We start from the raw sequence: 17,113 nt of genomic DNA, 5'->3' as shown, positions 1-17,113 counted from the left end.
GGCTGTCTCTTCACCCAGTGGGTCTATAGCTGGGTTTTATGACTGTCTATATAGCTGGGTTTTAGGACTGGGTTTTATGACTGTCTCTAGTCACCCAGTGGGTCTATAGCTGGGTTTTATGACTGTCTCTAGTCACCCAGTGGGTCTATAGCTGGGTTTTATGACTGTCTCTATAGCTGGGTTTTATGACTGTCTCTATAGCTGGGTTTTATGGCTGGGTTTTATGGCTGTCTCTTCACCCAGTGGGTCTATAGCTGGGTTTTATGACTGTCTCTATAGCTGGGTTTTATGACTGGGTTTTATGACTGTCTCTAGTCACCCAGTGGGTCTATAGCTGGGTTTTATGGCTGTCTCTAGTCACCCAGTGGGTCTATAGCTGGGTTTTATGACTGTCTCTATAGCTGGGTTTTATGACTGTCTCTATGGCTGGGTTTTATGACTGTCTCTATGGCTGGGTTTTATGACTGTCCCTATAGCTGGGTTTTATGACTGTCTCTATGGCTGGGTTTTATGGCTGGGTTTTATGACTGTCTCTATGGCTGGGTTTTATGACTGTCTCTATAGCTGGGTTTTATGGCTGGGTTTTATGACTGTCTCTATAGCTGGGTTTTATGGCTGTCTCTATAGCTGGGTTTTATGACTGTCTCTATAGCTGGGTTTTATGGCTGTCTCTATAGCTGGGTTTTATGGCTGTCTCTATAGCTGGGTTTTATGACTGTCTCTATAGCTGGGTTTTATGACTGTCTCTATAGCTGGGTTTTATGGCTGTCTCTATAGCTGGGTTTTATGGCTGTCTCTTCACCCAGTGGGTCTATAGCTGGGTTTTATGACTGTCTCTATAGCTGGGTTTTATGACTGGGTTTTATGACTGTCTCTAGTCACCCAGTGGGTCTATAGCTGGGTTTTATGGCTGTCTCTAGTCACCCAGTGGGTCTATAGCTGGGTTTTATGACTGTCTCTATAGCTGGGTTTTATGACTGTCCCTATAGCTGGGTTTTATGACTGTCTCTATGGCTGGGTTTTATGACTGTCCCTATGGCTGGGTTTTATGACTGTCCCTATGGCTGGGTTTTATGACTGTCCCTATAGCTGGGTTTTATGACTGTCTCAATGGCTGGGTTTTATGGCTGGGTTTTATGACTGTCTCTATGGCTGGGTTTTATGGCTGGGTTTTATGACTGTCTCTATAGCTGGGTTTTATGACTGGGTTTTATGACTGTCTCTATAGCTGGGTTTTATGACTGTCTCTATAGCTGGGTTTTATGGCTGTCTCTTCACCCAGTGGGTCTATAGCTGGGTTTTATGACTGTCTATATAGCTGGGTTTTAGGACTGGGTTTTATGACTGTCTCTAGTCACCCAGTGGGTCTATAGCTGGGTTTTATGACTGTCTCTAGTCACCCAGTGGGTCTATAGCTGGGTTTTATGACTGTCTCTATAGCTGGGTTTTATGACTGTCTCTATAGCTGGGTTTTATGGCTGGGTTTTATGGCTGTCTCTTCACCCAGTGGGTCTATAGCTGGGTTTTATGACTGTCTCTATAGCTGGGTTTTATGACTGGGTTTTATGACTGTCTCTAGTCACCCAGTGGGTCTATAGCTGGGTTTTATGGCTGTCTCTAGTCACCCAGTGGGTCTATAGCTGGGTTTTATGACTGTCTCTATAGCTGGGTTTTATGACTGTCTCTATGGCTGGGTTTTATGACTGTCTCTATGGCTGGGTTTTATGACTGTCCCTATAGCTGGGTTTTATGACTGTCTCTATGGCTGGGTTTTATGGCTGGGTTTTATGACTGTCTCTATGGCTGGGTTTTATGACTGTCTCTATAGCTGGGTTTTATGGCTGGGTTTTATGACTGTCTCTATAGCTGGGTTTTATGGCTGTCTCTATAGCTGGGTTTTATGACTGTCTCTATAGCTGGGTTTTATGGCTGTCTCTATAGCTGGGTTTTATGGCTGTCTCTATAGCTGGGTTTTATGACTGTCTCTATAGCTGGGTTTTATGACTGTCTCTATAGCTGGGTTTTATGGCTGTCTCTATAGCTGGGTTTTATGGCTGTCTCTTCACCCAGTGGGTCTATAGCTGGGTTTTATGACTGTCTCTATAGCTGGGTTTTATGACTGGGTTTTATGACTGTCTCTAGTCACCCAGTGGGTCTATAGCTGGGTTTTATGGCTGTCTCTAGTCACCCAGTGGGTCTATAGCTGGGTTTTATGACTGTCTCTATAGCTGGGTTTTATGACTGTCCCTATAGCTGGGTTTTATGACTGTCTCTATGGCTGGGTTTTATGACTGTCCCTATGGCTGGGTTTTATGACTGTCCCTATGGCTGGGTTTTATGACTGTCCCTATAGCTGGGTTTTATGACTGTCTCAATGGCTGGGTTTTATGGCTGGGTTTTATGACTGTCTCTATGGCTGGGTTTTATGGCTGGGTTTTATGACTGTCTCTATGGCTGGGTTTTATGGCTGGGTTTTATGACTGTCTCTATAGCTGGGTTTTATGACTGTCTCTATAGCTGGGTTTTATGGCTGTCTCTATAGCTGGGTTTTATGGTTGTCTCTATAGCTGGGTTTTATGACTGTCTCTATAGCTGGGTTTTATGGCTGTCTCTATAGCTGGGTTTTATGACTGTCTCTATAGCTGGGTTTTATGACTTTCTATAGCTGGGTTTTATGACTGTCTCTATAGCTGGGTTTTATGACTGTCTCTATAGCTGGGTTTTATGACTGTCTCTATAGCTGGGTTTTATGACTGTCTCTAGTCACCCAGTGGGTCTATAGCTGGGTTTTATGGCTGTCTCTATAGCTGGGTTTTATGACTGTCTCTATAGCTGGGTTTTATGGTTGTCTCTATAGCTGGGTTTTATGGCTGTCTCTATAGCTGGGTTTTATGACTGTCTCTATAGCTGGGTTTTATGACTGTCTCTATAGCTGGGTTTTATGGCTGTCTCTATAGCTGGGTTTTATGACTGTCTCTATAGCTGGGTTTTATGACTGTCTCTATAGCTGGGTTTTATGACTGTCTCTATAGCTGGGTTTTATGACTGTCTCTATAGCTGGGTTTTATGACTGTCTCTATAGCTGGGTTTTATGACTGTCTCTATAGCTGGGTTTTATGGCTGTCTCTATAGCTGGGTTTTATGGTTGTCTCTATAGCTGGGTTTTATGGCTGTCTCTATAGCTGGGTTTTATGACTGTCTCTATAGCTGGGTTTTATGACTGTCTCTATAGCTGGGTTTTATGACTGTCTCTAGTCACCCAGTGGGTCTATAGCTGTTAAACTACTGTAAACCCTAAAGAACTGTTAAGTTCCTATGAGATACTATGGACACTTAAGAATCCATGCCAGAGAGTAGCATTGACATGCAGAAGGGTTTGTTTTTAAAGGTAGAATCCTTAATGGTGAAACTACCGGGTACGTTTAGGATATTACAACAACAAATAAGCTACTCTCTCTCCCCTCTGACATCACTGCAGGCGTGATAGAACAGCAGGTTATGTACTGCAGATGTGTTTACCAAACGCTCCCGTCCTCCGTTAGTCAACAAAAACAAACCGTGGCGCCGCTTCCCCCTCATGTGATTTCCATCTTAAACAAATCAAATCAAATCAAATTTTATTTGTCACATACACATGGTTAGCAGATGTTAATGCGAGTGTAGCGAAATGCTTGTGCTTCTAGTTCCGACAATGCAGTAATAACCAACGAGTAATCTAGCTAACAATTCCAAAACTACTACCTTATAGACACAAGTGTAAAGGGAACAGAAACAATAACAAAAGCGTCCCTCTGCCTGTGTCTTGGGTTAAAAAGCTGAGGGAAGGGCCTGGAGAAACATCTTTCAAATTCGTAGACAGAGCTATGGATGCAAGGACTGACCATCCACAATATCAAAATGCTAGTTTTAACCATGTTATGAGTCTATATAGTGTTTGTTTACATGTAGGTTGTTTACAGACCGAGTAAAACAAGCTGATGTTTTGTGTTCTGATGGGGGTACGACAGTTAAACTCCATGAGACGTTATTCTGTAAGAACCAATGGGAATATATCATTGATTTATATGTTTTTTTTTTATATGTTTTTTTTTTAAATGAACGTAGCAACTAAGGATTGTAGCTTTTAAAAGCCCATACCATGAGGTATTGTGAAGACATTACCTTTAGCTGTCTGTCTGATTTGGAGGAACGTTCGATTCCTGGTCATACATGACCTTTGCCCAGCCGTCTCCCAGGGGACACAGGGAGGGAACATGATGTTTCTCTACTGGTGTGAAATCAAGAGGAATAAGGGTCCTATATAACTGTTGCTGCTGCATTACCAAGGAAAACACACACACACATAAACTCACGCATGGTGTTATGTTCTGTACAAACTGTACGTTCACAAGGTCTTTTCCCAGAATCCTCTTTGAATCATAGTTCATCATCTTCATCTGTTGATATGGACAAGTGTGTTTCCAGCAGTGTGCTATTAAGGATTACATATTTCTCTCTCACATAGACACACACACGCAGACACACACATACACACACACACACACACACACACACACACACACACACACACACACACACACACACACACACACACACACACACACACACACACACACACGAACAGAAACAGTTGAAGTCAGAAGTTTACATACACCTTAGCCAAATACATTTAAACTCAGTTTTTCACAATTCCTGACATTTAGTAAAAATTCCCTATTTTACAGCATTTAGTATCACTACTTTATTTTAAGAATGTGAAATGTCAGAATAATAGCAGAGAATGATTTATTTCAGCTTTTATTTCTTTCATCACATTCCCAGTGGGTCAGAAGTTTACATACACTCAATCAGTATTTGGTAGCATTGCCTTTAAATTGTTTAACTTGGATCAAACATTTCTGGTATCCTTCCACAAGCTTCCCACAATAAGTTGGGTGAATTTTGGCCCATTCCTCCACGACAGAGCCGGTGTAACTGAGTCAGGTTTGTAGGCCTACTTGCTCGCACACACTTTTTCAGTTCTGCCCACAAATGTTCTATAGGATTGAGGTCAGGGCTTTGTGATGGCCACTCCAATACCTTGACTTTGTTGTCCTTTTTGCCACAACTTTGGAAGTATGCTTGGGGTCATTGTCCATTTGGAAGACCCATTTGCGACCAAGCTTTAACTTCCTGACTGAAGTCTTGAGATGTTGCTGCAATATATCCACCTAATTTTTAAATTTAATTTTTAAATTTTTTATCTATTTTGTGAAGTGCACCAGTCCCTCCTGCAGCAAAGCATCCCCACAACATGATGCTGCCACCCCCATGCTTCACGGTTGGGATGGTGTTCTTCGGCTTGCAAGCCTCCCCCTTTATCCTCCAAACATAACGATGGTCATTATGGCCAAACAGTTCTACTTTCGTTTCATCAGACCAGAGGACAATTCTCCAAAAAGTACAATCTTTGTCTCCATGTGCAGTTGCAAACTGTAGTTTGGCTTTTTTATGGTGGTTTTGGAGCAGTGGCTTCTTCCTTGCTGAGCGGCCTTTCAGGTTATGTCGATATAGGACTCGTTTTACTGTGGATATAGATACTTTTGTACCTGTTTCCTCCAGCATTTTCACAAGGTCCTTTGCTGTTGTTCTGGGATTGATTTGTACTTTTCTCACCAAAGTACGTTCATCTTTAGGAGACAGAATGCGTCTCCTTCCTGAGCGGTATGACGGCTGCGTGGTCCCATGGTGTTTATACTTGCGTACTATTGTTTGTACAGATGAACGTGGTACCTTCAGGCATTTGGAAATTGCTCCCAAGGATGAACCAGACTTGTGGAGGTCTACAATTGTTTTTCTGAGGTCTTTGCTGATTTCTTTTGATTTTCCCATGATGTCAAGCAAAGAGGCACTGAGTTTGAAGGTAGGCCTTGAAATACATCCACAGGTACACCTCCAATTGACTCAAATGATGTCAATTAGCCTATCAGAAGCTTCTAAAGCAATGACATAATTTTCTGGAATTTTCCAAGCTGTTTAAAGGCACAGTCAACTTAGTGTATGTAAACTTCTGACACACTGGAATTGTGATACAGTGAATTATAAGTGAAATAATCTGTCTGTAAACAATTGTTGGAACAATGACTTGTGTCATACACAAAGTAGATGTTCTAACTGACTTGCCAAAACTACTAAACGAAACTTCCGACTTCAACTGTATATATTCAAGCAGATGTACATAAATGCACACATACACACACGCTCCGGCAGGCACAGGTGTGGTAGCAGTGTGGGAAAGTGCTGTTGGTACATGTGGTCCTAACAGATGTCTGCAGGGCTGTGAACATACATTCTGCCCTCCTAGCCAGCTGTTCACACACACTACACAGGAATGTCTGGAGTGCATTACATTTGTAAACCTTGATATTGATCGTCTTTCTCCTCTTTCTCCTCTCTCTCCCCTCACCCTTCTCTTCTCTCTCTCTCCCTTCTCTCTCTCTCTCTCTCCCTTCTCTCTCTCTCTCTCTCTCTCCCTCCTCTCTCTCTCTTCTCTCTCTCTCTCTCTCCTCTCTCTCTCTTCTCTCTCTCTCTTCTCTCTCTCTCTCTCTCTCTCTCTCTCTCTCTCTCTCTCCCTTCTCTCTCTCTCTCTCTCTCTCTCCCTTCTCTCTCTCTCTCTCTCTCTCTCTCTCTCTCTCTCTCTCTCTCTCTCTCTCTCTCTCTCTCCTTCTCTCTCTCTCTCTCTCTCTCTCTCTTCCTCTCCTCTTCTCTCTCTCTCTCTCTCCTTCTCTCTCTCTCTCTCTCTCTCTCTCTCTTCTCTCCCTTCTCTCTCTCTCTTCTCTCTTCTCTCTCTCTCTTCTCTCTCTATTTACTCACCCCTCTCTCCCCTCGGTCCTCTCTCTCCCCTCGGTCCTCTCTCTCCTCTGTCCTCTCTCTCCCCCCCTGTCTCTTCTCTCTCTTCTCTCTTCCCTCTCTCCCTTCTCTCTCCCCTCTCTCTCTCCCTTCTCTCTCCCCTATCTCATCTCCCCCTGTCTCTTCTCTCTCTCTCTTTCTCTCTCTCCCCCCCAGCCCTTCCCATTGGTGTCGTCGTCTAGGTGGATGGTGAAGAGAGGGGAGCTCACAGCCTTCGTGGAGGAGAACGGCATCTTCTCCAAGAGGACGTCACGTCATCAGGTCTACTTCTTCCTCTTCAATGACGTCCTCATCCTCACCAGGAAGAAGAGGTGGGTCCACAGTCTCACTAGCCAATCCCACAGTCTAACCAAGCATTCCCAGTCAACTCCACAGTCTCACTAGCCAATCGCACAGATGGGGAAGGTGGTGGTGATAAAATCTTTAAGTATGCTAGATGTAAAGATTGTGAGCTGCCCAAATTGTCTGTAGGTCATTGCGACAGAGTTATGTGCAGGGAAACTCCACGTGTTCATCCTTGTGTCTTTGTGTGAGTGATTTTGTCTCTGGGATGAGTCAAGTGTGACCTTGCATTGGGCAGTAATATGTGTATATACACCTACTATAACACTTTTAATGAAGAGTAAGCAATTAGCCTATTGAAATGTTTATATGACTCTTTAAAGATAATTCAAATATACAAGCATTAGACAATGAGTTGACAAGAATGGATCTGAGAATTGTCTATATCAAAGGCAGATGGTTAATTAACATTGAACAATGAATGGGTCTGAGAATTGTCTATATCAAAGGCAGATGGTTAATTAACATTGAACAATGAATGGATCTGAGAATTGTCTATATCAAAGGCAGATGGTTAATTAACATTGAACAATGAATGGATCTGAGAATTGTCTATATCAAAGGCAGATGGTTAATTAACATTGAACAATGAATGGATTAACATTCCAGGCATGAAGCTTAAATTACAAACATTAACAAGCATTCCAAAGCATTATTCCAACCACATAGATCCTAAAGTTAACCTATAGGACAAAGCATGAACAACAGATGGTTAATTAACACTCTGACTATATCAAAGCCAGAGGCCAAATGCATTATTCCAATGGTTAATCCACATAGATCCTAAAGATGGTTAACCTATAGGACAAAGCATGAACAAACAATGAATGACACTCACTATGGCCAGAGGCCAATCAAAGCATTATTCAACCACATAGATCCTAAAAAGTTAACCTAATAGGACAAAGCATGAACAACATTGAACACTCACTAGGCCAGAGGCCAAAGCATTATTCAAAGGCAACCACATAGATCCTAAAAGTGGTAACCTAATGGAGGACAAAGCATGAACAAACAATGAATGGAGACACTGGTTAATTAACACAATGAATGGCCAGAGGCCAAAGCATTATTCCAACCACATAGATCCTAAAGTTAACCTATAGGACAAAGCATGAACAACGAGACACTCACTAGGCCAGAGGCCAAAGCATTATTCCAACCACATAGATCCTAAAGTTAACCTATAGGACAAAGCATGAACAACGAGACACTCACTAGGCCAGAGGCCAAAGCATTATTCCAACCACATAGATCCTAAAGTTAACCTATAGGACAAAGCATGAACAACGAGACACTCACTAGGCCAGAGGCCAAAGCATTATTCCAACCACATAGATCCTAAAGTTAACCTATAGGACAAAGCATGAACAACGAGACACTCACTAGGCCAGAGGCCAAAGCATTATTCCAACCACATAGATCCTAAAGTTAACCTATAGGACAAAGCATGAACAACGAGACACTCACTAGGCCAGAGGCCAAAGCATTATTCCAACCACATAGATCCTAAAGTTAACCTATAGGACAAAGCATGAACAACGAGACACTCACTAGGCCAGAGGCCAAAGCATTATTCCAACCACATAGATCCTAAAGTTAACCTATAGGACAAAGCATGAACGAGACACTCACTAGGCCAGAGGCCTAGAATTCTAGGAAATGAGAATTGATCATACAACCTTCCTCCATGGACTGGATACAGGATAAGAGAGAGAACCAATGCATTTCATTACCTGTAGAACATCTGAAGGTGGAACCTTCTCAACCCAAAACCAACCACCATTGACCAATTAAACAATACCAAGTTTACATTAACCTAAACACTCCCAGGCCCAACAATCTCCACAGGGTGTCACAGCATCTAAAGGCTGGTGTGATGAGGGGGTGAGACAGCATCTAAAGGCTGGTGTGATGAGGGGGTGAGACAGCATCTAAAGGCTGGTGTGATGAGGGGGTGAGACAGCATCTAAAGGCTGGTGTGATGATGGGGTGAGACAGCATCTAAAGGCTGGCTGGTGTGATGAGGGGGTGAGACAGCATCTAAAGGCTGGTGTGATGAGGGGGTGAGACAGCATCTAAAGGCTGGTGTGATGAGGGGGTGAGACAGCATCTAAAGGCTGGTGTGATGATGATGGGGTGTGAGACAGCATCTAAAGGCTGGTGTGATGAGGGGTGAGACAGCATCTAAAGGCTGGTGTGATGATGGGGTGAGACAGCATCTAAAGGCTGGTGTGATGAGGGGGTGAGACAGCATCTAAAGGCTGGTGTGATGAGGGGGTGAGACAGCATCTAAAGGCTGGTGTGATGATGGGGTGAGACAGCATCTAAAGGCTGGTGTGATGAGGGGGTGAGACAGCATCTAAAGGCTGGTGTGATGAGGGGGTGAGACAGCATCTAAAGGCTGGTGTGATGAGGGGGTGAGGCCGATGTAAATAAGACAGAATTTCTGAGAGGAACATAAACCCCCTTTGAGTAATTCAGAGTTCATCATTTACAGATACAAGTTACCATAGAGATAATCCATATAGAGTCCTCTTTAGGAGACCAGTTACCACAGAGATAATCCATATAGAGTCCTCTTTAGGAGACCAGTTACCACAGAGATAATCCATATAGAGTCCTCTTTAGGAGACAAGTTACCACAGAGATAATCCATATAGCGTCCTCTTTAGGAGACCAGTTACCACAGAGATAATCCATATAGAGTCCTCTTTAGGAGACCAGTTACCACAGAGATAATCCATATAGAGTCCTCTTTAGGAGACAAGTTATCACAGAGATAATCCATCCATATAGAGTCCTCTTTAGGGGACAAGTTACCACAGAGATAATCCATCCATATAGAGTCCTCTTTAGGGGACAAGTTACCACAGAGATAATCTATATAGAGATCCTCTTTAGGGGACATGTTTCAGATACCAGACATGGATACTATAGTATTATTCTGTCACAATAGTCGGTCCTCTGGGTGCTGTAACAGAGATACATTTTGGCTCCTCAGAGGGGGAAGGGCTGACTCGTCCTTTGTGTTCCTGGACCATTTCCCCCTGCAGCTACAGGCGGGGTGGGACGGGGACACACCCATACTGTTTCCATTGATCATCCTTGAGATGTTTCTACAACTTGATTGGAGTCCACCTGTGGTAAATTCAATTGATTGGACATGATTTGGAAAGGCACACACCTGTCTGTATAAGGTCCCACAGTTGACAGTGCATGTCAGAGCAAAAACCAAGCCTTGAGGTCGAAGGAATTGTCCGTAGAGCTTCGAGACAGGATTGTGTCGAGGCACAAGGGTGACCAAACTTTTCTGCAGCATTGAAGGTCCCCAAGAGCACAGTGGCCTCCATCGTTCTTAAATGGAAGAAGTTTGGAACCACCAAGACTCTTCCTAGAGCTGGCCGCCCGGCCAAACTGAGCAATCGGGGGAGAAGGGCCTTGATCACTGAGGTGACCAAGACTCCTCCGATGGTCACTCTGACAGAGTTCTAGAGTTCCTCTGTGGAGATGGGAGAACCTTCCAGAAGGACAACCATCTCTGCAGCACTCCAAAAATAAGGCCTTTATGGTAGAGTGGCCAGACGGAAGCCACTCCTCAGTAAAAGGCACATAACAGCCCGCTAGCAGTTTGCCAAAAGACACCTAAAGGACTCAGACCATGAGAAACAAGATTCCCTGATCTGATGAAACCAAGATGGAAATCTTTGACCTGAATGCCAAGCGTCACGTCTGGAGGAAACCTGGCACCATCCCTACGGTGAAGAATGGTTGTGGCAGCATCATGCTATGGGGATGTTTTTCAGCGGCCGGGATTGGGAGACTAGTCAGGATTGAGGGAAAGATGACCGGAGCAAAATACAGAGAGATCCTTGATGAGATCCTGCTCCAGAGCACACAGGACCTCAGACTGGGGTGAAGGTTCACCTTCCAACAGGACAACAACCCTAAGCACACAGTGCAGGAGTGGCTTCGGGACAAGTCTTTGAATGTCCTTGAGAGGCCCAGCCAGAGCCTGGACTTGAACCCGATCTAACATCTCTGGAGAGACCTGAGAATAGCTGTGCAGCGACGCTCCCCATCCAACCTGACAGAGCTTGAGAGGATCTGCAGAGAAGAATGGGAGAAACTCCCCAAATACAGGTGTAGCTTGTTGCGTCATACCCAAGAAGACTCAAGGCTGTAATCACTGACAAAGGTGCTTCAACAAAGTACAGAGTAAAGGGTCTGAATACTTATGTAAATGTCATATTTCAGTTTCTACATTTTCTAAAAACCTTTTTATTGTGTGTAGATTGATTGAGGGGAATTAAACAATTTAATCCGTTTTTAAAATATGTCTGTAACCTAACAAAATATGGAAACTGTGGAGAGATCTGAATACTTCCCGAATGCAACGTCTTCTGTACAAACATATCAACCTGTCTCTATGGGTGTCCTCAGGATCAGGGTGTGTCTGTACATGTGTGTCTCTGTCTCTCTCTCAATCTGTCTCTGTCTGTCTCTATCAATCTGTCTCTATGGGTGTCCTCAGGATCAGGGTGTGTCTGTACATGTGTGTGTCTGTCTGTCTCTCTCTATCAATCTGTCTCTGTCTGTCTCTATCAATCTGTCTCTATGGGTGTCCTCAGGATCAGGGTGTGTCTGTACATGTGTGTCTCTGTCTGTCTGTCTCTCTCTATCAATCTGTCTCTGTCTGTCTCTATCAATCTGTCTCTATGGGTGTCCTCAGGATCAGGGTGTGTCTGTACATGTGTGTGTCTGTCTGTCTCTCTCTATCAATCTGTCTCTGTCTGTCTCTATCAATCTGTCTCTATGGGTGTCCTCAGGATCAGGGTGTGTCTGTACATGTGTGTGTCTGTCTGTCTGTGTCTATCAATCTGTCATCTGTCTGTCTGTACAATGTGTGTGTGTGGGTGTCCTGAGGTGGGTGTGTCTGTACATGTGTGTGTCTGTCTGTCTGTGTGTACAATCTGTGTGTGTCTGTCTCTATCAATCTGTCCCTATGAGTGTCCTCAGGATCAGAATGGTCTGTACATGTGTTTTGTCTGTCTCTCAAAAACAAATCTGTCTCATTCTGTCTCATGAATCTGTCTTGTCTTCCTGGAAACCAGGGTGGTCTGTACATGTGTGTGTCTGTCTGTCTCTTTCCAATCTGTCTCTGTCTGTCTCTATCAATCTGTCTCTGTCTCTCTCTCTCAAAATGTCTCTAATCTGTCCTGAGGATCAGGGTGTGTCTGTACATGTGTGTGTCTGTCTGTCTCTCTCTATCAATCTGTCTCTGTCTGTCTCTATCAATCTGTCTCTATGAGTGTCCTCAGGATCAGGGTGTGTCTGTACATGTGTGTGTCTGTACATGTGTGTGTCTGTCTGTCTCTCTCTATCAATCTGTCTCTGTCTGTCTCTATCAATCTGTCTCTATGGGTGTGGATCAGGGTGTGTCTGTACATGTGTGTGTCTGTCTGTCTCTCTCTATCAATCTGTCTCTGTCTGTCTCTCTCTATGTCTGTCTCTATGAGTGTCCTGTCAGGGTGAGTCTGTACATGTGTGTGTGTGTCTGTGTGTGTGTGTGTCTGTGTCTGTCTGTCTGTCTGTGTGTGTGTGTGTGTGTGTGTGTCTGTGTCTGTGTGTGTGTCTGTACATGTGTGTCTGTCTGTATTGAACTTAACCCATGGCGATCAGAATGGAAGCTTGTTTTTGTTTCAAAAACAAATTCTGTCATTCTGCCATGAATAAAGTTTGTCTTCCTGGAAACCATATGGCTCGTGTGTGTGTGTGTGTGCTTCTCATTTCCTGAATCTCCAGCTGTGTCTGAGACGGATCGCCATGCCGCTCTCTCTCAAAATACCTCAAATCTTTTCTTTCTTTCTGGGAATTTGATCCAATGCAGCAGACCCCAGTACTATGCTGGCGTGTGTTCATGGCTGGGAGTGTTTGGGTTTGTTCTGTTGAGGCACGGGAACCCTGCTGTGGCACGCTACTACCTCTGTCTGTCTGTCTAGCTGTCTGTCCCTGTTTCTATGTCTGTCTGTCTGCGTCTCTCTGTCTCTGTCTGTCTGTCTGTCTGCGTCTCTCTGTCTCTCTCTCTGTCTGTCTGTCTGTCTGTCTGTCCCTGTTTCTCTGTCTGTCTGTCTGTCTCTCTGTCTCTGTCTGTCTGTCTGTCTGCGTCTCTCTGTCTCTGGCTCTCTGTCTGTCTGTCTGTCTGTCTGTCTCTCTCTGTCTCTCTCTCTGTCTGTCTGTCTGTCTAGCTGTCTGTCCCTGTTTCTCTGTCTGTCTGTCTGTGCGTCTCTCTGTCTCTTCTCTATCTCTCTCCATCAGAGATGGGTAACTGGTCTGATCTGTCTGATGATGTCCCTTCTGTCTGTCTGTCTGTCTGTCTGTCTGTCTGTCTGTCTGTCTGTCTGTCTGTGTCTGTCTGTCTGTCTGTCTGTCTGTCTGTCTGTCTGTCTGTCTGTCTGTCTGTCTGTCTGTCTGTCTGTCTGTCTGTCTGTCTGTCTCTGTCTGTCTGACTCTGTTTGTCTCGGTTTCTCTCTGGCTGACTATTGGTCGGTGTCTCTCTGTCTGTCTCTCTCTATCAATCTGTCTCTGTGTGTGACTAAGCAACACTCCCACTTAACACCAGAACATTCTGCTCCTCTCTCTGTCTGTCTGTAAACATCCTCTCTCCTCCCCTCCTTCTCTATCTCTCGTTCTCTACCTCCATCAGAGATGGGTAACTGGTCGTACTGATAATGTTCTGATGATGTCCCTGTTCTGATGATGTGTTTGTTCAGTGTGTGTGTGTGTTGTGTGTGTGTGTGTGTGTGGAGTGTGTGTGTGTGTGTGTGTTTGTGTGTCACAAACCTGTGTGTATCAAAGTGTGTGTGTGTGTTTCTCCTTCTGTGTGTGTGTGTGTGTGTGTTGTGTGTGTGTGTGTGTGTGTGTGTGTGTGTGTGTGTGTGTGTGTGTGTGTGTGTGTGTGTGTGTGTGTGTGTGTGTGTGTGTGTGTGTGTGTGTGTGTGTGTGTGTGTGTGTTGTGTGTGTGGACGTACATATTGCAGCTCTCAACTCTTTTCTAAGACTGCTAAGTCCTCCTCTCTACTGTTCTCATTCAGTACTTCTGCATTCTACCCCCCCACCCCCATTCCACAGAGGAATGTAAATGGGATTCCATACATTGTATCAGGAGGGGATTCTGGGAATGGTTAGGATTCTTTACTGACACTTTACACACCAGACACTTCGCCCTCTTTCTGATCCCCCCCATTTTAACCTCTCCACCTCCCCTTCTCCTCCGAGCCGTCAGATTGGTTGTCCTTGGTTGCCGTGAGGAATCAGTAATTGAGTGTAGGGTGTGATGGGTACCAGAAGTCCCTGCCTCCAACCTCTCAACCAGCTGTAGGAAAGGTCCTGAATTGGGGCGTGTGTCGCAGGGAAGTCGATCCCTGGACAGTATCCCTTTGGCTGTCATTTCAAATCCCAATTGGGACCGCTAGAGCTGGTGGTGCTTTCACTCTCGTGGTAGCATGAGACGGAGTCTACAACCACTCTCGTGGTAGCATGAGACGGAGTCTACAACCACTCTAGTGGTAGCATGAGACGGAGTCTACAACCCACACAAGTGGCTCAGGTAGTACAGCTCATCCAGGATGGCACATCAATGCGAGATGTGGCAAGAAGGTTTGCTGTGTCTGTCAGCGTAGTGTCCAGAGCATGGAGGCGCTACCAGGAGACAGGCCAGTACATCAGGAGACGTGGAGGAGGCCGTAGGAGGGCAACAACCCAGCAGCAGGACCGCTCCCTCCGCCTTTGTGCAAGGAGGAGCACTGCCAGAGCCCTGCAAAATGACCTCCAGCAGGCCACAAACGTGCATGTGTCTGCTCAAATGGTCAGAAACAGACTCCATGAGGGTGGTATGAGGGCCCGACGTCCACAGGTGGGGGTTGTGCTTACAGCCCAACACCGTGCAGGACGTTTGGCATTTGCCAGAGAACACCAAGATTGGCAAATTCGCCACTGGCGCCCTGTGCTCTTCACAGATGAAAGCAGGTTCACACTGAGCACATGTGACAGACGTGACAGAGTCTGGAGACGCCGTGAAGAACGTTCTGCTGCCTGCAACGTCCTCCAGCATGACCGGTTTGGCGGTGGGTCAGTCATGGTGTGGGGTGGCATTTCTTTGGGGGGCCGCACAGCCCTCCATGTGCTCTTCAGAGGTAGCCTGACTGCCATTAGGTACCGAGATGAGATCATCAGACCCCTTGTGAGACCATATGCTGGTGCGGTTGGCCCTGGGTTCCACCTAATGTAAGACAATGCTAGACCTCATGTGGCTGGAGTGTGTCAGCAGTTCGTGCAAGAAGAAGGCATTGATGCTATGGACTGGCCCGCCCGTTCCCCAGACCTGAATCCAATTGAGCACATATGGGACATCATGTCTCGCTCCATCCACCAACGCCACGTTGCACCACAGACTGTCCAGGAGTTGGCTGATGCTTTAGTCCAGGTCTGGGAGGAGATCCCTCAGGAGACCATCCGCTACCTCATCAGGAGCATGCCCAGGCGTTGTAGGGAGGTCATACAGGCACGTGGAGGCCACACACACTACTGAGCCTCATTTTGACTTGTTTTAAGGACATTACATCAAAGTTGGATCAGCCTGTAATGTGGTTTTCCACTTTAATTTTGAGTGTGACTCCAAATCCAGACCTCCATGAGTTGATAAATTTGATTTCCATTGATCATTTTTGTGTGATTTTGGTTGTCAGCACATTCAACTATGTAAAGAAAAAAGTATTTAATAAGAATATTTCATTCATTCAGATCTAGGATGTGTTATTTTAGTGTTCCCTTTATTTTTTTGAGCAGTGTGTGTGTGTATATATATATATACACTGTATGTAGGCACAGTAAACTAGTGATGGGGGGGAATCGTTACAATTACATATCACAGGATTGTTTTTTGATCATATTATATTGATATTTGACTCCAAGTGTTAATTTATTAAATCTATAGATTGTGTTAGCTAGTGCTAGTTTGCTGTACCTGTGGCGAAACTCTGGTATTGTTCATATTTTTAAATAGTGACCTAACATATTTTCCCTGACTGATCAAAACTCATTTTCTCATGGCTCTCTCTCGTCTCTCTCTCGTCTCTCTCTCGACTCTCTCTCGTCTCTCTCTCGACTCTCTCTCGTCTCTCTCTCGACTCTCTCTCGACTCTCTCTCGTCTCTCTCTCGACTCTCTCTCGACTCTCTCTCGACTCTCTCTCGACTCTCTCTCGTCTCTCTCTCGACTCTCTCGACTCTCTCTCGACTCTCTCTCGACACTCTCTCGTCTCTCTCTCTCGTCTCTCTCTCGTCTCTCTCTCGTCTCTCTCTCGACTCTCTCTCGTCTCTCTCTCGTCTCTCGACTTCTCTCTCGTCTCTCTCTCGTCTCTCTCTCGTCTCTCTCTCGTCTCTCTCTCGTCTCTCTCTCGACTCTCTCTCGTCTCTCTCTCGTCTCTCTCTCGTCTCTCTCTCGTCTCTCTCTCGACTCTCTCTCGACTCTCTCTCGACTCTCTCTCGACTCTCTCTCGACACTCTCTCGTCTCTCTCTCGTCTCTCTCTCTCTCTCTCTCTCTCTCGACTCTCTCTCGTCTCTCTCTCGTCTCTCTCGTCTCTCTCTCGTCTCTCTCTCGACTCTCTCTCGACTCTCTCTCGTCTCTCTCGACTCTCTCTCGACTCTCTCTCGTCTCTCTCTCGACTCTCTCTCGACTCTCTCTCGACTCTCTCTCGTCTCTCTCTCGTCTCTCTCTCGTCTCTCTCTCGTCTCTCTCTCGTCTCTCTCTCTCTCGTCTCTCTCTCGACTCTCTCTCGTCTCTCTCGTCTCTCTCTCTCTCTCGACTCTCTCTCGACTCTCTC

The 17,113-nt window shown here is 45.3% G+C and overlaps 1 protein-coding gene across 2 annotated transcripts in view; it reads left to right on the top strand.

The window, feature by feature from the left end:
• LOC112267326 (rho guanine nucleotide exchange factor 26) overlaps positions 1-17,113 on the top strand; it is a 100,882-nt gene that overhangs the window by 55,489 nt on the left and 28,280 nt on the right. For both annotated transcript variants that reach the window (XM_042297692.1, XM_042297691.1), the window contains exon 10: positions 7,045-7,199. In XM_042297692.1, the coding sequence (XP_042153626.1) occupies positions 7,045-7,199 (155 nt within the window). The remainder of the gene's footprint in view (positions 1-7,044; positions 7,200-17,113) is intronic.

Source organism: Oncorhynchus tshawytscha, linkage group LG14, assembly GCF_018296145.1.
Source record: "Oncorhynchus tshawytscha isolate Ot180627B linkage group LG14, Otsh_v2.0, whole genome shotgun sequence".
In the NCBI taxonomy this organism is placed as follows: domain Eukaryota; kingdom Metazoa; phylum Chordata; class Actinopteri; order Salmoniformes; family Salmonidae; genus Oncorhynchus; species Oncorhynchus tshawytscha.
Note: the sequence above shows the minus strand (reverse complement) of the source record. Positions and strands in the feature narration are given on the sequence as shown.